This window comes from Cynocephalus volans, chromosome 1, assembly GCF_027409185.1.
Source record: "Cynocephalus volans isolate mCynVol1 chromosome 1, mCynVol1.pri, whole genome shotgun sequence".
In the NCBI taxonomy this organism is placed as follows: Eukaryota; Metazoa; Chordata; class Mammalia; order Dermoptera; family Cynocephalidae; genus Cynocephalus; species Cynocephalus volans.
In genome coordinates this window covers 11,735,958-11,763,273 of record NC_084460.1, presented here as the reverse complement: position 1 = coordinate 11,763,273, position 27,316 = coordinate 11,735,958, and the positions used below count along the sequence as shown (strand labels likewise).

Below are 27,316 nucleotides of genomic sequence, written 5' to 3'. Positions count from 1 at the left end.
TGTCATATGTTGTTTTAAATTGTATTTTATCTGTGACTTATTGTATCTATCTTTTCTTTGGAAGAAGACAGTGAACACAAGTGCTGCCCAAGAGAACTTTCTGCGATCATGGAAATGTTCCATATTCTGCGCCGTCCAATACGGTAGCCACCTGTGGCTAGTGAGCACTTGAAATGTGGCTAGTGCAACCGAGGAACTAATTTCTAATTTTTTTTTATTCACTTTAATCAATGTAAATTTAAATAGCCACATGGGTCAAGAGGCTACCATTACTGGACAGCCAGGATATACCAATCACTGAGTAACACTTTTGAGGAACTTCTGTAGAGTGGAGTGGTCTCGATAAGATGAGACAGTAGTCTTGAATAGACAGTAGCTGAAGAAACCAAATCGGTCTTTGATCCATGTGAGAAGCCACCGAGAAGGGCCAAGAAAAAGAGGATTACATCAGCAGCCAGAGCAGACAAGTCCACGGACATAGGACTTTTGAAGGCTGGACCCCCAGTTGAAAGGCTGAATGAAAGGACCCCAGAACCAGGCGCATCCTCAATGTCCAGTCTCAAGGAGTCAGGCCCAGGGTCTCTGGCCAGCAGCCCCTCCTCATGACCCAGATGTCCTGGTACCCTGCTGAGTCCTGTACCTCTCATGCTAACTGAGCCGATGAAGACAAAGACAAATCGTGAGGGGCTCTGTTCCTGGGAGCTACCTCCGTGGTTTCCAGAATTACCCTGCATTGCAGCCCAGTACACACAAGGAATTGTGCTCCCTACAACCTGGGAAGAACTTTCTGGAACCAACTTTAAGTGTTTCTATTTAAGGCGGCAGCAACCCTGCCTGCCTCAACCTGTATCCTGAGGTTCTGAATCTTACCCCTGGAGGCTGGGACTGCAGGACGTTGGCTGCCTCCTCCTCACTTAGACTCAGCTGCAGCCATATGGGGTGGGTGTGGAGGAGCCGGTCCAATATGCTGAGCCTGTTGGAGAGGCTGTCATAGCCAGAGTCCCGGGCATAGGTCTTCACATCCTTTTCCTCGGGATAGCCATCATCCTTGTGTCTTACCATGCTAGGAGAAAGAGAATAAGCAGATGTCAGATGGCTGCGGTGTGATTTCCCCAGCAAGGAGACCATCCCTACAAGCTCATGGGCTGGGCCTGTCACAGCACACACACCATCCTGTGATCACCACTGCCTGTCTTCCCCAGACTGAAAGATTTCGTGGGGCAGAGACAATGGTTATTTTACTTGGCATCCCTAAATTAAAGAGAGTACTTTGCCCGCAACAGAACTTTCTATTTCTGATCCCTTTTTCAAAAGGTTCTAAGCATCCTAAACACCATTTAGTACGGGCTTTGTCTTCTGGCATAAAACATTTATGACTTTGAGGGCAGCGCCTTAAATGTTAACTTCCATATATGATAACCGTGAGTCCTAATGCTCAGAAGCTTATGTCATATGCACAGCCATGGTCCTAATCTAAAGGGCAAAGGGCACAGACACTCATTTCATACCCAAATGACTGATTTTATTTCTTCTTAGAAATCTAAGCATTTTTGTTATTAACACTATTTATAATAAAACCTTTTAGTGGAGCGGTGCTGTGCTTTTCATAAAATCGTATCAATATGACTCATAAATGCCAATAAGTAGAAGCAACCCAAATGCCTATCAACTGATGAATGAATAAACAAAATGTGGTCTATTATATGATTCCATTTATGTGAAATGTCCATAATGGGCAAATCCATAGAGATAGGAAGTAGATTGGTGGTTGCCAGAGAATAAGGAGGGACTGCAAACAGGTACCAGTTTCTTTGGGGGATGATAGAAATATTCTGGTATTAGATAGTGGTGCCAATATACTAAAAACTTCTGAATGGATAACACACTTTACAAGGATGAACTTTATGGTATATGAATTATGTCTTAATAAATCTGAGGGTACTTCAAAAAGTTCATGGAAAAACAGAGTTGAAAGAATATGAATCTTTCCGTGGACTTTTTGAAGTACCCTGGTAAGCCTCTTTTGGTGCCGATACTAACTCTGTTAATAAGTGTTCGAGACTGAGACCCAAGAAGTTATTGAGCCATCCAGAGTTATCAATAACCATGAAATGGCAGAGCTGGACATTGAAAGGAGGTCTGGTGTTCATCCAACTTTGTGGGTAACAAGTAAGATCAGGAACACAGGGCAGTGTGTATCTATGTGGTATCTACCCTATACCAGGCCCTTTACAGACATGCTTTCATTTACTCCTCCCAACAGCCCCGAACCATAGGTGCTATGGTCCCAGTTTTAACAAAAAGAGGACCAGGAGATTCAGACTGATTAAGTATCTTGCTCAGGGTCATGCTCCTGCTCAGAGGGAGAGGGCTGAAATTCCAATCCAAGGCTGCTGAGCTCTGGGTCTCTCTCCCTCTCCCACACTCAGAATTGACACGTCTCCTGGCTCCCAAGGAGCAGACCATCAACACCAGTCCTGGAGCAGACAGTAGGAACATCAGACCTGCCCATTGGGCACATCATACCAGGCTTCAGACATCTAAACCCAAAGAAACCCAACTGGGTGGCCTAGATAAAGTCTTCAACACTGAGAAGGATGGATGTTGAAACCAAAAGAAAGGTGAGAGTGGGGAAATTTTAAAAAGGAAGCATGATATTTCCATGTGGACAATTCCACTCCGAAGAGGTTGGATGGATTGAATATAGAAGAAAACAACCTATGCTGATCTGATCATTTTTGGGTGTGTGGACTCTAACGATATCCACAGTGACAGCACGTGGGCTGGCCAGAGACCCCATCCTAATGTCTCCCCCTCTCCTTCTTGACTTTCATCAGATTCTTCTAAAGAATCTCATGCTTCCATTCAAGATTTATCTTTTATTTCCTCTCACATATGTGAAAATTTTCTTTTACTTCTGCTATAATTTTCGAGATTGGAGGATCTATGCCAATAAAGGGCAGTTCCTCATTCTGCAAATGCCATTCCAAGGCCTCTGGGTATTTTGCAGCGAATATCTGCAGCTAAAAGAACAGACTCTTCACAATGAAGCTGATGTTAAAATCCCTTTCACACAAGGTAAAAGAGCAAACATTAGACCAGTGATTCTCAATCCTGGCTGCCCATAAAAATCACCTGGGGAGTTTAAAAAAGTTTCAATGGCCAGACTGCACCCCAGGTCAAATCAGTGAGACACTCTGGGGTGGGACATAGGTTATCAGCATTTTTTAAAGTCCCGCAGGACATCCCAATGTGCAGCCAAGTTTATAATCACTGTTTTGGATCAGGGCTTGCCAAACTTGGAGAGCCTGCGTGAGGATCACGTGGGGTTGGTTAAGCCACAGATTCCTGCTTTCAGCCCCCGAGTTACTGATGCTGCAGGCCTGGAGTGGGCTAGAGACACTGCGTTTCTAACAAGCTCTGGGTGACACTGATACTGCCACTCTGAGGACCACCGTTTGAGAAGCACTTGCTTGAGATCTAAATGCAAAACATGCACATGAACTCTGATCCAACTAGGTGTTTTGTTTTGTTTTAGGGGAAGGGGATGGGTAACATGCTACTGAAAGAATTCTTGGAGCCTAAATTAAGAAACATTTCATCCCTGCCATCTCAGGTCAGCCACATTTTACCAAGACCAAATGGGACAGTCTCTAACCAAACAATAGTAATGCTTATGTGCCCTGAAAATAAATATGTTGACACTTCATCCTTCCTTTGAAGGGCACGTCCTGTGACTCCTCAGTTGCTTCAAGGAGCTAAAAAGCCTTCTGACAACTGACCTCAGCCTAAAAAGCCGGGGCCCAAATGGAAAGACAGTGAATAAGATTCATGGGGCCTCCTACAGGAGCAACCATAAATTAGACTTTGTTTTTGCAAATGACTAAGCTCACTTGTCGATTCAGCCACCCAGGTGAGGTTTATAGCATATTATTACAGGAAAAATTCGCTTTTATCAGAGACAACCTTCAGGAAATAACTAATAAATGAAATATTAAGCATTTAGTGGCTGCTACTGGTGCCCCACCAGAAGCCCTTTACTAGGCCAGGCAGGGCTGTGAAAAGCTCACAGCTGCCCCTTTCTCTGGGAAGTGCCAGGGAAGTTATGCTGCTCCCTGGGTGCAGACCCACTGCTACGACATACTGCTGTGTGAGCCATACTGTTGTATGAGCGGGGAAGAGTGGCCTTCTTGCCTCGAGGTGGGACAACCCTGGGGTCTCCCTGAGGGATCAGGCTGAGCACTTCCTTGCCTTCCTAGCTCCCCTGTCCCCACCCACACCCCTCCCTCCTTTACAGGCTGCTCTTGAGAGCCTCCCTCCAAAAATCACTTGCACAAGAATCCCTGCATGGGGCTCTGCTTCTAGGGAACTCCACCTAAGACAGAACCTGATGAGATGAGTAGAAACTAGTGATTACTAAGACAGATGTCTGCATGCAAATAAGAGGGAAGGCAGAGAATGAGTTGCTTATAAAAGGTAAATCACAGTGACATGATCCAGGAGATTCTAATATTGACATGGTCAGACATGGTCACAGCGGATGACCAGAGTGCCAGCTCAGGGCTGGAGGCATGGTGTTCCTCTCCTAGCTTGGCCAGGCATGAGAACTTGGTTGGGTCCCTTTCTGAGCCTTCTCTTTCTGATCGGAAAATGGTAAATAATAATACCTCCATCATCAGGTAGTAATTGATACAAGCAAGAACTGTGAATGGATGCTGAAACCAGTAGGCGAAAGACTGTTAGGAGGCAGGACGTTCACAGTCTTAAATACCTAACGACTTACGAAAATGGAAAGATACTCAACTGACCGATGGAGAAAGCTGGCAGACAGCATCTTAACCAAGTGATTCATGCTACTCCTCCAAAAATGAGACCCCCTGATCTCGTGTGCCTCTGATGTGAGGCTCTGAGGATACCCTATCATCCAGGTAGTCCTTCCTGCCCCCAAATGTGTTTAACCTGAATTGACACGGGAGAAAACAATCAGAAAAATCCAAATTCAGGGACTTTCTGCAACATCAATGGCCTAGACTCTTCAAAAGTGTCAGTGTCATGAAAGATTTTTTAAAAGGTTGTAGGATTATTACAGGTTAAAGAAGAATACAGAGATAACTACATTGAGTACGTGAACTTGATCTCATATGGCATCAGAATAAAAAAGGCAGTAATGGACAATTGGGGATATTTGGGTAGGTGTGTATATAGATAATATTGTAATAATGTTTAATTTCCTGAGTGTGATATTTTATTGTGGTTACATAGGAGAATGCTCTTATTCTTAGGAGGTCCATGCTGAAGAATTTGGAGGCAAAGCTTGAAAATGTTTGAAAGTGTCAAATGTTCAGCCTCCAAAAAAGAAAGAAAAAAATATATAGAGAGAAAGCAAATGTAGCAAAATTTCAACAATTGGTGAATTTAGGTGAACAGCACTGTTCTTGCAACTTTTCTATAATGTTTGAAATTTCTCAAAATAATCAACTGGAGGAAAAGTAATAATACCGTCCATCTCAGTGGGCTTCTACGAGTATAAAATTCATTTATTTATTCAACCCTTAAAAACTACTATGTCCTTGCGTCTAGGTTTGCTGTCATGGGGAGATGAAGCTCAGATGCAGATTCAATGAGACCCACATGTGAAACCACAGAATGCCCCACAAGTGTAAGGTGCATCACATCCTACAACTGTCCCCATTCCAACCAAACAGGACCTCATGGCCTGACACAGATAGGTGGATATTCCACCCACTCCAAAGGGGCAGGGCTCTCCAGCACTAGCCACCCTCTTAAATGAGGTCGCACCTGACTTAAGGCTCCTTGGAGTGTGGGATGAGAGTGGCCTTTCCACCAGGCTGGATTCCCTTCATTCCCAGGGTCAGGTGTTAGTAATCTGGGGGCGGGGGAGTAGAATAATAAGCAATTGTAGGAAGCTCATTCTGATGAGCTTAGTTTTATTAAAACCTTAGTTTTATTAGAATTGTCAGAGTCAGATTCATCTCAGAGAAATCACAGACACACAGCAGAACTTCCAAATGATTGATGCTCTTTCTTGTCCTAAACCAGAGTTCCAGAAGACAGTACAGTCTACCAAGGGAGCTCCTAATGACCAATCCTGATGACCAGGGTCTAGACAAACACATATTCAGAAGGCCCCCTGCACTTCCCAACACACCACTCTCTCTCCCAAGCTCCATCTCAAACAACACATCTCAAGTGGATACTTTGACTTTACAGACCAGTCTTTTGCAAACAAATGAGACAATTAACAAGGCAAAAACATATAAAAATTTGATGTGAGGTTGTTTCTGTGGGAAAAGAAATGAGGGCATAATAAATATAGTCAACAGCTTTCTAGACATAACAAATCCTAGTTTGGCTGTTGAATAGTAAAAATAAAGTTCAAGGGGCCTAGATGCAAGGCAAAATGCCAAATTCTGTCAACCAAGGGTGGTACGTGTCCATCTGACTGGTGGGTCTCAGTAGGTGTGCAGTGTTCTGGATGGTTCTGCCCTCAGAGTTAGGATATCCGGACAGAACAAGTAAATAAGCCTGCACACACTAGGATGAGCAACTAGGTTTTTTAAATGGACAACTTATATCATCTAGGATAAGAAGTGCCTGATTCTTTTTAAGGACATTAGTTATTTCAGTTAAATATTTAAAATTTACTAAGAGATTTCCTTTCTACAGCAGACTGTTAGATCATAGTTCAATTAAAAAGGAATTGGTTTAGGTAATTAACAATTTCTGGAAAACCTCTCACAGAATGAATGACAAGTTCTCTGTGGAAATAAACACGGTGGGTGCTAACGCTGAGTTCAGTGAGGATTTCCTAAGCTGAGTTCCACGGTCCTCTGGCTCCCTTCTTTGTGTTTGCATGTGATCTACCTTCAGGGACAAAGCCACCCTTGTATTTTATCAAGGAATTCTGTTTTGCTTCTGCTTACAGAATTGCTGGGCTCTGAACTGAGTCACCTAGAGACACTGGGAAGACTGAGTCAGCAGGATGAGTTGGAGGAGAGACTATCACAACCTCCTAAAAAAATAGTTTGGCCTTGGCTTTTATCTCCTTCTTCCTAACTTCCCAACCCCTGGCCCCAGGGACCACCCTTGCTCTCCTGTATCAGGCTCTACAAAGGTGTGGAGAGGTCTTGCTTTGCTGCTAGTCCTGGGCCAATCCTGGCACTGGGTGTGGGGTTGAGTAATCTGCAAGGGGTGCTCCAGATCTGGGACTGAAGGAGTGAGGGGCAGGCTCAACCCTGGTATCACCTGGACTCCAGCAAGGTGCTCCCTGAAAACTCAACCCTTAAGAAAGACTCCTTGCTTTTCTTGAAGCCTGAGGGCTGGTTTCCTCCTGTGGACCTTTCAGATTGCTAAGAAGACAGTTTCTCCTTGTCTACATGGTAAGTGCCTAAAACATGGCATAAAATGAAGACAAATTGAGGGGCTAATTACTATCAATAGGATGCTAACCTCGTCAACAATACAAAAGGAAAGAAAAATAAACAAAAGAAGTGGACCCCAGGTTGCATTTGCTTTGCCTGTGACTGAACCATGGCTTATGATTCATGACACTGCTTGTCACCCAGATGTGGAGCTGCAGTCCAGCTGTGAAGAGAAGAACTCAAAAACAAAACAAAATGCCATTAGTGGAACAGCAGGGATTAATTCTGATACTTTATAACAACTCAATGATTCGTTAAAAATTGACAATATTTCCCAAAGAGCAGTGGACATGTCCAGGTGATACATGGAGGCAGAGTGTTTATTTTAATGGCCAATGCTTATTTTAATAGTTATGTGTACTTAGCGTATTTCCCAATTATGGTGGAGATATTAAATTTACTTTTTAAGTAAATGTAAATAAATGTAAAACGCGAGTCAAGAAAATGGTTTTGTTTTGTTTTTAAAGAAAGCTATTAGGAAAATTAGTAGTAAAGACGGCACATGATCAGGAGGAGAACTGTGGCACAGCAGGTGACTGAAATTTGAACTAAGATAATTTGGATTGGGACACTGGAATAGTTTTCTGGTATTAATGTTTACAAGCCCCTCCCTTGCATTCAAGGGGGAAGATCATCCTATAAAAGCATCTACTGCCAAGGCTCATCTCCCTCCCTGGCGAGTCGAAGCTGTTCTTGAATGTCCATTGCCATACCTGGCTCCTACCTCCCTGTCAAAACCCAGCTCAGATTCTGTCTTTCAGGGGCAAGTACTCTTACCTACCAAATTCCCCGACCTGCTGTTTCTAGGCCTCCGAGGCCCTCACCCATCATACTTCTCTCCCCTACTGGCCTGCTCTTACCCCCCAGGCCATACTCAGGCCTAGTGTGGGGCAGACATTGATAAAATGTCTGCTTTAGACATGAGCCTGAGTGGGAGGTCCTCTGCAGACAGTAAGGTTTATTCGCTGTGAGTGAGGAAGGGAGGCTCCGTGGGCAGGGAGAAACATTGTCACGGGCATTGAGTTTCTCCATGAACTGGTTTCTGCCCCCCCACCCCCCCACCTCTGATTCAGGACTTTCCTCAGCCAGGCCCTAACAAATAGAATCCAGCTGCTCAGTCTCAGGAGACAAAGCGTTCTTGTCTCTGTGTTTATCAGGAAATGGGTGGCAAAAATCGCCACAGCTACCAAGAGCCCCATGGCCCATGGCCATCTCATGGCCTGGGGTGAGAAGAGGAGACAGCTCTAATCCTTCCAGAACAACAAATCCAAAGTTTTAGCAGCTCTTTCCTCATTACTCATGAATTTCACTCATGGACCACCCCTCTAGCCTCAGGTCAACTAGCAAGGGCTGGACTTTGGAGAGCTTTGGGAGAGTCGATGGTGAGTTTTAGCCTAGAATTGTAATTCTATGCCCACCTTCACAGGACATCGGTGAAAAGCTCTCCACTCGACGTCCCCAAACAGAATGCCTACTCTTACACTGAGAAACTAGAGGGTAGATGGTATTGGCAGGAAAGGACCCTTTGGTTAAGGTAGGATCATTGTGTGAGGTCTGGAGAAATCCAAAGTGGGAATCCCATACACACAGCTCGGGGGGCCATAGCATTCAGTTATCAACAAGTTCTTACTTATCTGGAATCAAAACCACCCATCTCCTGCACATGTGCGTGCATCAATATCAAGACAGTGTTTTTGTAAGGCATGCCACAGTTTCAGTGGCGTCCACTCCAACTCTAATCTCCTTCAGTCTCATAATCCTCCACAGGGTGCTGGAAAGAGGATTTGCGGTAGACCTGAAGTCTCGTTGGTGGCTCTTCCTAGGTGTGTGGTTTGGCCCAGTACCACATGTCATTTAGCCTCAGTTTCCCTCTGTCTAAAAATGGATTCTAGTTGAAAAAAGAAATCTGTTACCAAAACAAACACAACCTGAAAAGAACTTCCCATTCTAAGAGCCTGGAATGTCTTCGGAACTATGAGTACAGAATCTGTTCAGTGGGAATTTCCAGGATGACTCTTTTATTGTCTCCTCACTTTTGCACAGTCTCAAAAAGAAAGCAAGGCAATGTGTTTCCAGTCAAGGACAGACAAAGACTATTCTAAGAACAATATCCTGGAGCTTGTTTTGGCAGCATTTAATGTGATTTTGGGAAAGGAAAAACCCAGAACCTTCCTGAGGATGGCTGCCAGCGGGTCTTTGTAGCTGGAGAGTTCTCCATCTACCATCAGGGTCCACTCTCAACCTGGATGCCCTTGTTGCCACCCTCAACTTTCAGATGGAAAAAGAAAGGAAAAAAGCCACGTCTCTCAATACTTTTGTGTTGACATTACCGTGCGTATCTTGCCTCCCGGGGGACCTCCCTTCCTTATCCTGCCTTCAGCTGTGCCCTGTACTTGTGAAGTCTTTTCATATGATGCTGGCTCAACCAGCTGCTATGGCAAGAAACTGGGACATGGCATTGCTGGAGGGACCAGGCTTCTGGGTACAAGAGGCCAAAGCAGTGGTCATCTTAAGAATTAAGAACCAGGCAGAATTTGGAGTCTTGTGTTCACCACGTTCCTGCTCTTGGAGTAGTAGATCCTTAGCCATGTATCAAAGGGAAAGCAAATATACCCCAAAGGCCAAGCAGTGGCCAGGATGCCAGGCTTAATACATGGCCAACGAGATGAACTGAGGGCTTAATAGGGCTGGGGGAAGGGAGGTGGTGGGTATGGGATCAATAATTTCTAGAAAACTATTAGTAGAAAAGGCCCCTATGTAGAGAGACAGAAAATAACAGTCCATACCAAAGACATCCATCTAATAAAAAAATCTCTGGCACAGGACTAATTCCAATTTTTGTTAAACATAGATACCCACAGAGCAAACCAAAAATTCCCAGAAAACCTTCAATATAAAAAAAATACCTAGTAGTAGATGTCCAATAATTTCTTAACACCTTCAGACATGAATACACTTCCTTAGAACTCTGATGCTGAATTAAACCCCTCCTCTATAATATTAAGGTCTGGAGAAGAGGGGGAGGGCCCAAATTCATTCTGCATCCCACGAGACCCTGGCTAACCCTCTCAGTTCATAGCACAGAAACTGCCAAGTGAGCTGAGAAAACCTTTACCCACCACCCAGGATGGGAAAAGTGACCGGCAGAGGCCTGGGGAAGGGATGCTCTGGTAAGGATCACCTCATATGCAGCCAAGGGATGTTAGGGGCCATCCAGTCTAACTCCTTCTTGGAGGTCAGAACTCTAGAAAGTGATCGACTGGGCCCAAGTCCAGTTTTCCGAATGTGTGCAGTTTCCCTCCAGTGTGCAAGATGAGAGGTTAACTCCTCGAGGCCTTTTTTGTCCCCTTAAACTCTAAAAGGAAAAAGAATCACTGATATATGAGTATTTGGGGTTGAAAATTTTATTCCTGCATGGCTAAGGCTGCTGCTTTTTGAGGGAGTAGGCCACAACTTCCTCAAAAAGATTTCTAGAAGCATGTCGCAGGAGGATTTTTTATGAAAAAATTGAGGGCCTTGGTGATTTTTAGTTCCATCTGCTGAGGACCAGGACAAGAGGACACAGAAATGGGAAGAAACATGTGTGTCTGTCTCGGGGGAGGCACTGCCATTTGCACAAGAGAAAAAAAGATTTGGTGGCCTTTTTTGCTTAGGAACTTCCTCTCATTGACTCTCCAGCTAGGGATGAAAAGGCCAGATATAGAATCAATGCTGGCAGAGGCATTCATTCGTTCCTGTAAAAATAAGAAGTAGAAACAAAGAACCTGTTGTCCTGGTTGCCCTTGGAGCTGAAAACAGGCAGGAGAAGGAGCCAGGCGGGGTCCAGGCTCAGCCCACCTCCCCCAGCCCAGAGCAGTGCACACCCTGCACTGCCCTACGGAAAGGCGGGCGCTCCGCGGACTTGCAGTTTCTGGTACTCAAGTGCTTTTGGCTGCACTGGTGTTATTCCCTGGCTTGACTACTTCACAACTGAATTCTGACCAAGCAGATATTTTATGAGAACCAACTATCAATATAGCAGCTAGGCAAAGCCTGCAAAGTATAAAATAAATGTAACTTTAAAGTATGCCACTGTTAAAGTTACGTGGCCGAAGTTTACTGTCGACAGAGAAACCAGCCACTAAATTGATAGCTGCTCTCCCTTAACGAAAACGGAATCAGTTTCTAGGACACTGAGCATTTCCAGGATGACCAAAAACACCCTATGAAGTCAGTGAAAAACCGTGCATGATCTACCATTTAAATGTGTAAAGTACTGCAAAACTCTGGAAGGATACATACCAAAGCAGAGAAATAGAAGAGCCAACCCAGCATAATAAATAACCAGCGTGGTTCTGTCTCAATGGGTGGGGGAGTTCATGGTAATTTTTATTTTTATTATCTGCATTGTGCTTTTCCCACAATGTACATGTTCTCCTTTTAGTAACCAAAAAAGAAATCTTCAATGTTCTTTTTAGAAACCTTCCCAAATAGGAGAGACATCACCAATCAGGACAGACGAAACAACTCTTTGGGACATGTTGATCCAGGAGCTATTTTTACACCTGCTCAACTCATTTTTTAATAAGGTAGATGCTGAGTCTCGTTGTTTCTAAAACCACCTCTGACCCGGCATTAACCTACTTCGCCCCTGAAGTCCCCAGGACACCTGGTATATTCCTCTATTCATCTGACATGTTCTCTCTCTCTCTCTCTTTTTTTAATTTTAAAAAATTTTCTAACACACACTTAACACATTTATTCAGATGCAATTCTTATAGCCTAAAATTCACCGTTTTAAAGTATGCATTTCAGTGATGTAGGATATTCAGAACTGTGCAACCACATCTGGTACAGTCTTCCTCTACGTCCTTATTCCTTTGTATGACAGCCACTTCTTTACAATTCTTTCCTCCCTTAGGCTGAGGAAATCTTTGGGCTCCATTGCCTAGGTATTTTAGCAAATAGCACCCACTCAATAAGTATTTTCTTTAAGTTGAACTTAATTGTTGCTATATCGGTAACAGTGTGAGCAAAGAGTTGGTCAATCCTCATTGAATCCCTTGAAACTTTATTCAAAACACTCCTGGTGTTTTGAAATAAACAAACACCTTAGGGGACTGCGAGGAAATTGAACAAACTGGTTCCTGTCAATAGGCATGAAAGGAAAATGTCTTACCACAAATCTATTACCACTGCTGCTACTCTGTGGAGATTAGAAGCACATGTTCTATGTACTATTATCTATTTATCTATGTACTAATAGCATCTATTAATATCTATCGTTCTATGTACAAGTTCTATGAAGTTGGATCCTGTAAGGTCTTGAAGGCCACGGTAATAATTTTGGATTTAGATAAAAAACTATTGAAGGGCTTTGAACAGAGGAGTGACATGACTTGGTTTTAGATGAACTAAAAGAATCACTCTCTGTGCTGCTTGGATAATAGCCTGGAGAAGCTGGAACGAGTTGAGCAGAGGCACTGCTACTGCAGTGGTGCTGGTGAGAAGTGGTCCTAGCCTGGATCTATTTTAGAGGTAGAGCTGCCAGGATTTGGAGATAGATGGGAGGAGGACTATGAGAGAAAGATGCACCAGCAATGATTGTAAGGCCCATGCATCTGGGGGCATGTTTAGTGGGATGCAGGAAGACCCGGGAAGGACCAGCTTTGTGAAGGGATCCCAAGGGTTCAGTCTTGGTCATTGTAAGTTTGAGATGTCAAAGATTAGGCTGAAGGGTAGTTGGATACAAACCTAGATTCAAAAAGAGGATCAACCAAGGGATATAAGTTGGGAATCACCAACATTTATGCAGTATCAAAGCCGTAAGACTGCATGGGACCACCTAGGAAATTACGCTAGAGACCTCTTTTTGATTTACTTATTTTGTTTTATTTTTTTGGCTGGCCAGTACAGGGATCGAACTCTGTAACTTGGTGTTATCAGCACCATGCTCTAACCAACTGAGCCAACTGGTCACAGACCTCCTTTTTAAACAACATATATTGTGTTTATCACCTGCTGGGCACTGTGCTAAGTCCTTTGCGGCTATTAACTCATTTGATCTTCCTGACAACCCTATGAAGTAGCTCAATTATTGCCTCCACTTTACTGATATGGACACTGAGGCACAAAGATTTTTAAGTGTCTTGCACAAAGTTAGTGGCAGAGAGAAGAGGAGAAGAGGTTCAAGGCCTGGGCTCTGGGAACTGCAGGGTTAGGAGGTCAGGGAGACAAGGAAGAAGCAGCCAGGAGACCTGGAGTGCAGCAGGTGAGATGAGAGGAACCCAGAGAGCATGGTGTCCCAGAAACCACGCCAGGAAAGTGCTCCAAGAAAAGAGGATGGATAGACCATGTCAGATGATGCTGAAGGGGGTGGGCTGGGAGGTGGCACTGACCACTAGATGGAAAAAAGTTATTTCATTTATTTTATAAATAAATGGTTATTTTATCTTTATTTTCACCAACCTCATTTTGAAATTAACTTCCTGCCATTTGGAATGTAGGCCACAAAGTATTCTAAGTACGTGGGACTTTGTCACCGAAAGAAGCCACAGAGGTTTTTATTGTTGTCACAGCTGTTATAGAACTTATATTATTTATGCTTGTCTCTGCTTTTAGACGACAGTAGTTCCTAGACCCACAGCTAGACCTTGTCATGTCAGAAAAGTAACTGGTCAAGTCATGTTAAAAAGGAAGTACCTGGGCTATGAAATCACACATTAAGAATTTTGATCATTATATTTCAATATAATTGTTTTTACTGGGTCATCCCACATATTTTATTTTATACATTTAAAGTACTATTCTGAGAAGGAGTCTATGGCATAAGAAGTTAAAGATCTCAAGCATGTCTCAATTTAACCACAAAGGAGCAACCAAATACCAACACGGCTAGGGGAATAGCGATTCCTAACTCAGGGGACTAGTGTGGCACTTAACCCAGTGTTCAACCAACCAGAAACCACAGACATTTTGTGGTGTCTATGGCTAGGGGAGGTGAAGCCCTATCACAGCTCACATTCATGCCACAGAGGAAGCTGGCTGTGATGCATTCGTGCAGGCGTCAGACTTGTAGAACCAAGGTCAGCAGGTAGGGGGTGACCTTTGCTACTTTTTTCTAGAGGGTTTAGCTCAAGGCAGCTCTCTGCTACTCACGGGCCTGTTTTCCTTTCCTCTCTTCTCCCCTTTGGGCTGCTCTGTGCCAGGCTGAATTGTTGTTTCCCTTGTGGCCACAGCAATGCTTTGCTTTAATTTTGGAAACAACTCAAAGTCCGCTTTATACTACCTCTTCATTGTCTAGCCGTCCTGAGATCTCCACTGGACAAAATGGAGAAATTAAAAGCAGTCACTGCTTCTAAAAAATCAGTGAGAGACTCCAGCACATGAGCCAAAGCCTCATTAATCTGCCTGTTTTCCCCCACATCATACAGTTTACATATCAGTAAAATGACAAGCAGAATGCAGCTTTACCTCATAGAGCTGTCAGGAAGAGTCAGCGAATTAGTAGTGGGCATCTACTCAGAACAGTGCCTGGCATAGATGAATGTCCTTATTTAACCATGTATATGGTATATGGACATTCACCTTACTTTTTTTTCTTTCCCATTAAATGAATAAAGCCAAGTAAAAAGCCTCTGAAAATTCATAAATTCGGTGTTAACCAACATAGCATTCAAGAATAAGTGACATTAATCCAAAAAAATAAATAAAGTTATTGTGGAATGATTACAGTCATTCTTAAATTTGAAAAAAAAAAAAGTTAAAGATAAATGATCACCCAGCTCTCCTACCCTAATGCCCACTTAAGTCAGAGGCCGAGATCCTAACGTCCCCTAACATGTTACAACACTCCTTCCCACGACTCTAACATCCCCTGTGACTTACATGCAGGAGAGGGGTTCCTGCCACTATGTGTCTGGGTCTGTCATCTGCGGAGCAAGGGGTCTGTCTATCTCACGGTGCTGTGTTTCCTGGATGGGGAAGAAATCAGTGCTACCAAAGCTCTCTTCTTGACGCTGCTGTCATCATGGACTCAGGCTCAACAATGCAAAGGGCATACCACGCAGATGGTCTGCCAGCCACTGGGGTGCATTGACACAAGGAGAGTCACCAGTAGAGATAAAGAAAAGAAGAGGATGTCTCTTTCCACAAAGCCCATTTCAGAATGACAGAAGTAGCATCTGCTCTATGCTAACATTGGGGGACCTGATCACACCTCTCAGCATTGGACAGATCATCTAGGCAACAAATTAACAGAGTAACCATTACTCTTTCAGAAGGAGAGAAGAAATCTAGGGTAATTAGAGGGGGGCAGGGGGAGAGAGAGAGGGATGGGAAGAGATTGGACAAGGGGCATAAAGAATAATTATGATTTGTAACTATATATATGCTAATAATATTGATTTGATCAACATATCTGAATGTTGAACCCCCAAAATATGTATAATCAATTTTGATTCAGTAAAAATTAAAACAAAAACCCCAAAAACCAAAAAAAAACAATGCAAAGGGCATTGAGAAATCCCCTGGCTAAAGTTCCACTGAGTTTGGAACTACTCTGAATGTGAAGCAGAAAGTGTCTAAATGAAAATCACTGTGCATTTGTCTGGTTTATGGGAAAAGAAATAAACTAATCAAAGCCTTTCACACCCAAATCAAGAAAAATTACAGAATACCTAGGTACGCTGCAAGGAGCGCAGGGGCCATCTGGTCTACCCCCATCATTTAGTAGGACAGAAAGGAAATGGAAGGCACACGGAATTTCCACAGCTAAAGGGGAATGCAGTTCCTCCAGAGACATTGAGTGTCAAAGCACCACATTCCAGCTTGCAGAGTGTCTCCCTTGGATGGTGCTCTCTCCCTTCAGTCTACCACAGAGAACGAGCCAGGCTGGTTTGAAACCTGCCTGGACAACAAGAACCACCCAGCTTGCCTACCTGTTGCAAGACTTGCAAACAAAACCCACTCCATAAACCTCAGCCTTACATTGCTCCAGGCAGCCCAACCCCACTTGCTGGGAGAAAGGGGGAAGCTGATAATGAATCTGGCGTCTAAGGCAACAAGTACCCAAGTCTTTTTGCAGTGATTATATTCTGTTGTCTTCGTTAGAAATGAATTACACCATCAAAGGGCTGGAAGAGTCACCTCCAATCCCCAACCCCCCACCCTGACCTCTGCATCCCATTCTCCAGATAAAGACCAGTCCCTATCAGATAACGTGCAACATGTACACAGGCATGATGTAACCAGCACCGCATATCGCCTCCCCCTCCTTAATCACTTACAACCACATCCAGTTTCCAACATACTGGATTGCTTTTCAGGTTAACGGCTATGGTAACTGCTGGGTTTTTTCTGACCTGAGAATGCAAAATGAGTCCATCCTCATTAGCTGCTCCCCTTTAAACCTTCTGGAGACTGACACAGCTACACTGAATTCTATTTTGCACACGGAGGATCTGCTGTATTATTGTTTCCAACATTGTGAGTAGGTGGATATGGCACAGACAGTTTTAGGTTTCCGGGTTCTGGTGCCAAGAGGAATTGGGAGGGTATAAAGTTCAAGTGCCTTCAAAGTGATTGAAATAAACAAGCAGACAACTAGCTCCTAGGCCACTCCCACCTCCTACAGAGAACTTCATCTATAGCTACCACCTCATTTCCAGTTCCCAAAGTTCTGAGAAGTGACTGAAATGTCACTTAGCCCCTTTCTCGTACCCATCACCTAATTGCGTTTTCGGTCACCTGTGGGTTTCAGCGGGATCCAGGCCATTTTCCAGGCTGACATCTGTCCGCACCATCTCCTGTTTCAGTTCTCCGATCTCCGAGGCAATTGTGTCAATGAGCTATTCAAAGACAAAAATAGTGTGACATCAGGAACTGGAGAGGCGTGGCGCGCCTGCGGGGGCCTGGGAAGCTCAGGCTCTTCAATAGGAACAGAGATGACCATCTTTTTTTTTTTTTTTTTTTTTTTTAATCTTGGATCTGCAAATTTCCTCTAATCAGAGGAAAAAATAGGCAGCTTCTCCTTAGAAAGGGGAAGTACTTAGGTTTCGGTGTCGTAGTAAGGAAAAGAATATGAAACCCAGTCTGTTTCGATAGAGTAATCAGGAAAATAATTTCCAGTTGCTTTATCAACATGAATACAGAGAAGAATAAAGAAATTCTGGTACAACCCGGCCTCAACATTCATTTTGTCAAAGGAAACACTCAAAAGAATTCCCTGGATTAAATAAATGCATGCAATCATTATTTTGGTTACAGAAATAGGTGTATTTAAAAGACACGGACAGCTTACAAATTGATTTTGAAAGGCATTAAAATGATTTCTCATCCTATTTGTATTTTTTTTTAAGAGAGAGAACTGTTAGGGGAAGGGAAGAGAAAGGACTGAGCGATGCTGGCAGTGGTTGAGCAGGTGGGCGGGTGGGCCACAGGGATATCCAGAGGGAAATGTGGTCTCTTCTTGCAAAAGGCTCATGCTATCTTGTGTCCCCCACCCACCCACGCACCTGCGAAGAGGCTGCATCTGACCATAAAGGCTGGTCTGAAATCTGAGCCCACCTAACATTCGTTCAACAGAATCTTTACTGCTGCTTACTAGGAAGAGTAAGTGTGCAGTAGCTGTTCTCAAGTGCCCCTCTGCTCACTATTTTTTGAAAATGTAGTTATTTTTCACATAAATGTTATTTATGTTAACATGTAGTAGCTCTATTATTGTTTGAAAATAAATATTTTAAAAATATTTTATTTTAATTTCTACTATGGCAAATATCTATAGATATAATCCACACAAACACAAGCTCTTCGGGGTCTTACATAATTTTTAAAAATGTCAAGGGCTCCTGAGACTAAAAAGTCTGAGAAACACTGTGCTAGTGTTGTCTTGTCTCGAGTAGTTTTTGTCCCACCCAGACTCTTGGAGAGAAACCTCATCTGAGCTGACAAGCTGCTCAAAATTTTTCACCCCATCTATTCATCCATTAATTCAGCAAAACTTTATGGGCACCCACTTCACACCAGGCACTCTAAGTTGAGAGAAAAGTAGACAAGAGGTCAGTTCTCACGGAGATGACCTTCTGGGGGGCAGACATGCCACAGCACAGAGCACTGGGATGTTCCACAATGAAAACAGAGTAGGGTCATGCTGTAGGGAGTGACTAAGGAGCCAGTCAAACTAGGATGGATTGGTCAGGATTGGTTTTTGTGCAAGTGATAGAGACTTGAATGACAAGGGAAGGCATGAAAAGATCAAAGGTAGAGCACCCTACTACACAGGCGGAAAGTTCCAGACCCTGGCGACGTGTGTGGAAGAAGAGACAGGCAAGAACCAGGTCTTGCCTACCTTGTAGACCACAGTATTCATGAATTCGAGTTTTCTGCAATAAGATCAACGGGAGGGCTTTAAGTAGGGAAATGACATTTTATTTCTGTTGTATGGTCTGAAAAAATCATCTTGGCTTCTGGCTAGAGATAGCTGGTAAGGACAGGAGGAGAAACAGGCACACCAGTTAGAAGCGACCACAGTGATCCAGGCAAGAAATGGCTCAGACCAAGGTGGTGTAAGTGGAAACACAAAGAAGGGGAAACAACTTGACCTAGAAATGGATATGACTTGATGGACTGAATGTGGAGGTGGTGGGAAGAGGATAATCAAGGATGACTCCTAAGTTTTTGGTTTGAGGGATTAGGTTAATGGCAGTGCTCTTGCTGGGATGGTAGGTAAGGAATGGGGAAAAATTAGGCTGCAGGGGGAAATGAAGTTGGACTATGGACAAGTTAAATTTTGATTCAATTGCTTAGTGGCCATCAGATAAGTATCTTCTGACATTCAGGATGGAGATATTTATACATTAGGAAGTCACTGGCACATGTGTTTGTATTCCAAAGCTCTGTGACAGGAGAGATTATCTCTGTGACAGGAGAGGGTGTAGATGGAGAAAGGCCCCCAGCAAACAGCTCTAGGCACTCCCAATACTTAGAGGTCAGAAAAAGGGAAGCCAGCTAAGCCATTCATGCTTGATCCATCCTCTTTGTGTGTGCCACTGGGGTGAGGGCTGCAGGTGGAGCTTCCGGAGGCACTGGAGCCTTGGGAGAGAAAATGATTAGGAGATCCATCTTACATACAGCCCAGTAGCAAAAATTAAAAAAAAAAAAAAAAAAGCCTGACAATGCTAAATATTTCAGTATGTGGGAAAACAGGATCCCCTTACACTGCTGGAGAGATATCATTTATAGACCCACTTTGTAAAAGAATTTGGCAATATCTTGTAGGGTTAAAGACACACAAACCTAGATAAGTATTCTAGAGAGACTCTTGCACATGGCACAAGGAGGCCTTTATAAGAATATTTGCTGCACCATTATTTGTAAAGGCACCAAATGATAAGCCCCTAAATGTCCATTAATGGAGAATGAATAAACAAATAACAGATAGAGTACTATATGGCAGTTACAATTACTAAACCAGAGGTATATGTATTCACATGCTTATAAATATAAAAGTTCAGAAAGCTCTTTTAAAAGGGAAAAAAAAAGGCAAGTCAAAAAGCATCAGATTAAGTATATGCCATTTAAAACCATGCCAAGCAGTACTGTATATTGTTTATAGGTGCACACACACATACGAAGGCTCTCCCAATACATGTAATTCAAGATATGTGCTAATCCACAACCGTGCGTACCTCTAGACTGGAGAAACGGATGCAGGTGTTCACAGGTCAAGAGGCTCAGCCACTTGTAAGATTTTATTTCTTAAAACGAAATGGCAAAATGACATGATTTCACAGAGCTGAGCGATGAGTGTTTTGTACTGTGTGATTTTTTGTATGTTTAAAATACTTCACAATAAAAATTATTAAGAAAATAAGAAAAAGAAAGGGTGGACATGTATGAAAGTGGAAGGAGATGGAGGGACTAAAAAAGTCCCTCCTGGGATGTCTCAGCTGAAGCCCCATCAACCTGGGGCTATGTCTCTCTCCTGCTCTGGACTATGGCTGTGGTCCCAGACAGGAGAGCCACACACCCTCCAGGGAGCAGAGAGCTCTGCCCAGTGGAGGGCCAGCTACAGCCACAAACAAACCTCGGCGAGAGGATTCCCACCCAGCAGGAAGACTGGTCACCAGGCACGTTCACCTCTCCACCCTTTGAACACCCTCCCGGCCACCATATTGACTTGAACATAAAATTCCCAAATGGCCTTCCCCAGGAAAAGCAGTGGATCACCTCCAGCTAGGTTGCTTCCTCCAGATGCTGCTCCTGCTCATGCCCTGGCTGCACCTCCAGACTTCCAAGCTCCATGCTTGCTTTCTTCTCCATACCTGCCCAAACACGAGAACCTACCGCAGGTGGCTCTCGCACAATAGCACTCAGATGGCAACTCACCAACAACGCCACTTACCTGTAGAGCAAAAGGAAGGTGCAGTGACCCCAAGACACAAAGGTGGACGAGCACGGAGGGTGCACCTAGCTGGGTCACTATGGGACCCTTCCCTGCTAGATAAGGGTATTTTTTCAGTCCCTTCCATTCAGTCCTGACTCACCCATCTAACAGCACAGGGTGATTTACCTCACAAGTAGAGCAGAGTTCAGTGCTCCAGGGCCAGTCTGCCTCACAGAATGGTGTTTGTGTACCTACCAGGCCCCTCCACCAGGAAAAGTTATCATCACAAAACATTCCCTCCTCTCTGAGGTCAGGCCCAGATCCCACGGATTGGATTTTGGGTGTTTCCCACATTGCTCCTGGCTAAATTTGTGTTTATTTGTTTGTTTTGAATTCCTGCAGACCTCAGATCTCATCCCTTACACTTGGTTCTTCCAGATTTCATTCTCTGAGGACAGAGATTACTTGTCACCCACCAAAGGGGGCCAGTGTTAGCCTAAACTTTCCCATGTTAAAGCCAATAGCAGCCTCAACGTAAGTCCTTTATCAAAGTTGGTGCTACTAACTCAAGTTTCTCCAAACCAATTTACACAACCCCAAACCCTGACACATCCGTATACCTGTCCAAAATTCCGACAAGAAGGGGAAGGGCTGCCCACGCATCTGTAGAGCTGGTTAGTAAGAGCCGTGTCCTACAGTGCTGTTTGGCTGCCCAGTGTTGGAAGGTGGCGACACAGCCAGTGCTGTAACTTGGTGCAGCCAGTAGGTGAGACAGGACACAGGCTGCCAGGGCACTAAGTTGGTGAGACAGTAGTTCTTACACCAAAAACACAGCATATCTGTGTCATTCTCAGAAAACCCCACAAGCAGTGACAAAGGCCACGATCCAAAAGACAGCTACCTATGAGTCCAGAGCACAGCAGACCTCAAGTGATAGAGCCAGGACAACGCCTGTGCTTGCTTTTCCTGCAGGGATGCATGCAGGGGTGATGTGTTTGTTTGTCTCTGGAAGGTAGGAGAGAGGGCTGCTGGTGTGGCTGGGGACTTCTGGGGAAGAAGCCAGGCGAAGGGGGCCTGGTGACCACCACAAGAGCAAAGAGGAAGGCAGGCCAGGGGTTGGGTCTCTCTCTATCATTCTACTCAGAAACCCAGTGCCCTGGGCTCCCTGACTTGGGAGCATTTGAGTGTAACAGACCAGGAGAAGCCTGAGGCTTTCACCTGGGTGATGTTGCATGCCAACTGGCATCCATGCCGGGGGCAGGAGAACAATCAAGGAAGGCCCAGGTTCTTTCCTCGCCCTTTGAGGTCACACCCAGGGCTGGGCCTGGGCAAAGCTGGGCCTGCCCCACTTCAGTCTGGCACAGGAGTCTACACTAATTTGTACCACTCTGTAATCATTCTGGGTAATTTCTCTGTAGGCTGGGACCTTATCCGAGGGGCAACACTTCAAGTAGCAACCTTGTACACTTTCGAGGCAGCCTAGCTTGCAGCTCCTACCTGGTGGTATGACAGTGTGGAGTCGTGGTGAGCACAGCAGCTTTGGGCTCAGAAAGATCTGCCTTCAAACCCTGACTCAGCCCCCTGTTGGTTGGGTCACCTGGGGTGAGTAGCTGATGCCTTCAAGCGGTGGGGAGGAGTGGGGGGGGGGGTGTTGAAGGATTAAAAAGGATGATGAGATTAAAACACTGCAACTGGAACTGGGGTGCTCCTAATTTTGTTTTAAATTATCTCTTTATATTAATGGGCATTGTTACTAAGCAGAGAGCTGGTGCTAAAACACACTTAAAATAAACTCATATGCCTTCCAGCCTGGAAAGAGCCCATTTAATCAGTAGCAGCAGAGACCTGGAACTACAAAGGACCAGTGTCTGTAGAGTTCAGTCTCCCTCTGCCTGTCTGCCCAGAAGTCTCTAATCTAGAGAACTGCCCAACAGATGGTGATTTTCCCCTAATGAGGAGAGAAGTCCTTTATACATCCCTGCATACAAGGGAGGCTAGAGGAGGAGGAAAAAAGGAGGGACCCCAGATCTTGTTTTCTTTCTTTTAGAGTTAGATAAAAGGAGAGAAATTCTCTTGAAGGTCAAGTAAAAATAAAACAAGAAAGTGCTTAAAGAGTAAGCTCTGATACAGCACTCTTCAGATTCCTCAGCTCACACGGGAATGTTACCTGGTTTGAAAAGGGGTGTGTTCCTGATATGATGAAGACTTGAAAACTAGGGTGTGGGAAAAGTCAAGTTCTTGGCTTCCAGCTATGAATTTCTATTCCCCAGGTGCATCAACTTGGCCTTGGGGTGTAGTGGGCCTGTATAATCTCGGAATCAGCTCTGTGGCATTAGACACACCTCCAGGATCTGAGAAGCCACATGACCCAAACAGTTCCCTCTCCTGTCCACTTCTGCTGGGCCGGGGAGCCTCATGGTCTGATGGGTACATCCCATGTTGGGGGTTTTTTCCTAAAGTCATCCAGGAAAAAATGGGCTTCTTCCAAACTTTCTAATGACCCTTGTCCCCAGGAACTGTCACCATGGAAACAAAAAAGCAACAGAGGCTTCTCCCCTTCTCTTGTAGAAGGGTACCTGGCTCAGGGATGATGCCAGAACATCTCAGAAGAACCATGCCTTTTTTAAAAAATTTTTTGGCAGCTGGCCAGGAAGGGCATCTGAACTCTTGACTTTTTTTTTTTTTTAACTTTGTGTGTTACACTTCCCAAAGGTGTTTGCATGTATATTTTATAATCCAATTATAATTACAAATAGAATATGTGAATACGAGGGTACTTAAAAAGTTTTCATCTAGTAGCTGCTGGACAAAATGTGAGATTAACCAGGTTGATACAAGAAGCCCTGTTCGTTTGTTTTAAGTGGGAAGGGTTTTTCACCATAGGCATATACCACAGTCTATGCACCCCTTCTACTCTGATAGACATTTAGGTCATTTCCAATGTTTTGCTATCACAAGCAGTGCCATGATGAACACTGTTGGGAAAGTAAAATAATTTAATCAGGTCCCTTTGCCTGCCTATCCGGTTGGGGGTGGTGCAGCACATTCTTTGTAAATAAGTTGTGTGTGGGTGGAGTTAGTGCTCCTGCACGGTGCTGCAGCTTGACTGGTGACTGCCTCAGGTGTCCACCACGTGCGGCCATGCTCTCTAAACCTATGGCTTCCAAGAACCTGTTTGCCGGTTACCTAGCTCAGACCTGCATGTGAGGGGTCTGGTGACCCAGTCTGGCATGTGAGGGGTCTGGTGACCCAATCTGGACATGGGCTTCAGGGGTCTGTGAGCTCCAGACCCAGCCCTAGCTCTACAATTGGTGCAGTCAGCAGGATTACGGGCAGGTAAAAGAACTCGACAAACACCCTTGTGTGTTCTGCCTTGTGCACTGTGTGAAATCTCAGGGAAAATGCTGGGTCCATGCATTTAACAGGTTACAAGGTGGTGCCACGTGGCCCAGTCGGTGCAGGATTACCAGCAGGTAAAAGCCCGACAACTGGCGTGGTCGAGTAGCTTTACAATTAGCGTCACGAACAGGATTAAGAGCTCCGACAATCGGTGACGTCGGCAGGATGCCAACATTTGCCAGAGTACCACAAGAGCAACAAATAAGTTCAACAGCACTTACACACTAGTCCATCCTAACCCTGCCGATTCAAAACGTCACCTTAACTGCAATCAGAAACTTCTATTACCAAAAAACAGTATTCCCTATCTTCTTATTTTATTTTCTACTTTAGAGTTTAAAAAAATACAACACACTTCAAATAACCCAGTTATGTAGAGAAAAGGGTAAATGGAACCCACCCCATGCCATCGTCTGAGTCAAGTAAAATACATGGTTTGATGTGAATAACTTTCCTTTTTTAGCTCAAAGTGGTAAACAGTAGTATCTAAAGGAAACACACACAAATAATTTAGTATTTAAAAGTAGAATTTTGACTAAATGCCTAGCTCGCAATTAGTCTCTACTGCTTTAAGCAGTGTGTCCTTGACTAAATAATGCAGCCCCTTGCATGTCCTCATCCGTAAACGGTGGACATGATGAGCCTGCTGCTCAGGGGTGTCTGTGCAATGACCGTGGTGGTCGGCAGGTGGGCATCTTCAGTATTTGCTGGAGGGACAGGGCTCAGCAATTTACACCGCCCATGAGGCCAGGAAAGTGAGTGGCCTGGTTTAAATGGGTGATAGAAGTGTTGGGGGATGATTAGGTGGGCAGAATGTTCTGGCTAATTTTATCTGCAGGGGGACACAGGTCCTTGAGCAATGCCCATGAGAGAGACCTCCACATCCTATGGTCCCCACAGGCCACAGGGACATGGAGTCTGAGAAGCATGGATGTACTTATAGTGGATAGAATATTTGAAATTAGAGGAGCCCCAGAAAATTATAGACCTGGTGGTCTTGTGTGTGGCCAGCAGAGGGGCTTCTCATGCCTCTGAGACTGGTCAAGAGAAGAGAACCCAGGCACCTACAGCCAGCTCCATTGTCCTTGCCAGGAGAGGTGTTCAGGCTGCTGGAACCAGCTTTGTTTGGTTCAGAGACCAAGAAGGTCCCCCAGGGTCAGTCCTCGACCAGTGACTGATAGGTACTGGGGTACAAATACTCCAGCTCCTCCCCGCAACTGGAACCACTCTTCAGATGAGTCCTACACTGTCCTCAAGCTCCCTTTAAGACAGACCCAAAGCTACCCTCAGGGGACTTTGCTTGACATAGGAGCCTTGTCTGACCTCTTTCCCTCCCCGCCTCCAACTGCACTCCACGACGGGTTTCTCTTGGGAGCACTTCTTGTTAGCCACTCTCCAGCAAATCTTCAGCTCTGGGTGAGTTTCCGGGGAGCCCCCAAACCTCCCTGCTCGGCACCCCTCCTTCCCCACTCAAGGCTGATGCACCTGCTGCAGATGACTCCTAGAGCCAGAGGCTCTCCCAGATGGCCCCGACCTGGGTGTCAATTCCGCGGGGCAGTAGTTTGGTCCTTCTGTTCACTGCTGAGTCCCCTAAGCTCGGAGCACTCCCCGGCACACATCCGTGCAGTGAGTGCTCTTCCCTCCCCACCTTCCTCCTGGTGACTTCTCTGTTTATTTCCCTTCCAGACAGGGGGTAAACCAGGACACCGAGAAGGTGGAGCTCTGACCAGCCCATTACAATCTCAGCTGAACAGGATGGGGAAGTAGATGAAACTGTGGCATCCACTAAAAAGAGACTGCTCCAGATTTTCCAAGTGTTCACCACCAAAAAACACCAATGTGGTTGCACATCTAGGATGCAGCGATTCTCTTCTGATCCCCGGTTAAGTTCTCGTTGAGTGTACACCAATTGCTTTTAGACATGGTCCTCTCAACAACTTAATTGTAAACTGCTCCTATGGACATGTAAAAGAGACCAAAGCGAGCTCCCCATTGCCAGACACTCCTCCCCAATTACGGGAGGCTGTGAAGGGCTGGGAGCACCATGCTTAACTAGGCACCGGGGATTCAGTGCCATTCTAGAGGCCTAACCCGGAGTTGCTGTGCTTCTTAGACTATGTTTGAAATTATCCTGCAGAGCAAACACTCTAACATAACCTTCAATTTGGTGCATTGTTAGAAAAAAGGAAAGTTATTTTTAAAAGATACACATAGTGTCTGTAGTTCAATATATGAAATATGGGAGCAGCTTGTGTGGCTATATATCTTGACACAGTCATCCTGCTGTGGCCTTGAGTTATGGTGTCAGTTGTCTGAGGTCAGTATTGTGTTAGATTATTCAATGAACTCAGAAGTCACAGATAGCACTGTACTACTGCCTGTGGCTTTGTGTTTTAAGGTTCAGTAATAAGCTAAACCATAGAAGCACCAAGAAGAACTAATTTCCTTCTAAGAGCGGGCACATGTTTTCTATAGCCCCGTGAGCTTTACCATTTTGTTTTAAGTTTGATTTTGCATTTTAAAAAATATTTTCAAGAAATGTTTATAGAGTACTTATTAAGCATCAGCCTCTGGATGTACAATAGGAAAGCAAAACAATAACACAATGGACTCCATCAAATTTAAGTTACTAGCCATTACTAGACACACTTACTTTACATACCATCAAGAAAAAAAGAGCTGCCAATTTTACACACCATTGATTATAGAATATAAACGATTTTAGAGACAATAAACTTTGAAAATCTTAGAAAATCTTAGAATTGAAATGCTCTGATCCCTGTCTCCACGGAGTTCAAGTCGAAGAGGCCTGCAGCCGTAGGGGTGGAATGCTAGTGACTTGCTTGGTTGTCCTGTTAATGACAACATGCTGTGTGGGAACTAGCACACTGGAATTTATAAAGTAGGGGCTGGCTGGAGGACCAGCAGGCATTCCAGCCTCCTGGGCTCTACCTGACCCTCTCTCCAAGTCCCTAGGGAGGTGCCTTCGCCCCAGCTTCCTGGGGGAACACAAAGCCTGGAGCCCTTCGCATAGGAAATGGGAACCAAAACCTGACTGTGGTGCCCTTTCAGCCTTCCAACCTCCAGAGGAACTCCAGGGGAAAGCAGCTTG

General features: G+C 44.6%; 1 protein-coding gene across 1 annotated transcript in view; it reads right to left on the bottom strand.

Moving 5' to 3' along the window:
• RIN2 (Ras and Rab interactor 2) overlaps positions 1-27,316 on the bottom strand; it is a 161,422-nt gene that overhangs the window by 39,672 nt on the left and 94,434 nt on the right. Inside the window, exons 3-4 of the mRNA XM_063101459.1 lie at positions 17,169-17,269; positions 871-1,063 (exon numbers count right to left, since the gene is read on the bottom strand). Of these exons, the coding sequence (XP_062957529.1) occupies positions 871-1,063; positions 17,169-17,269 (294 nt within the window). The remainder of the gene's footprint in view (positions 1-870; positions 1,064-17,168; positions 17,270-27,316) is intronic.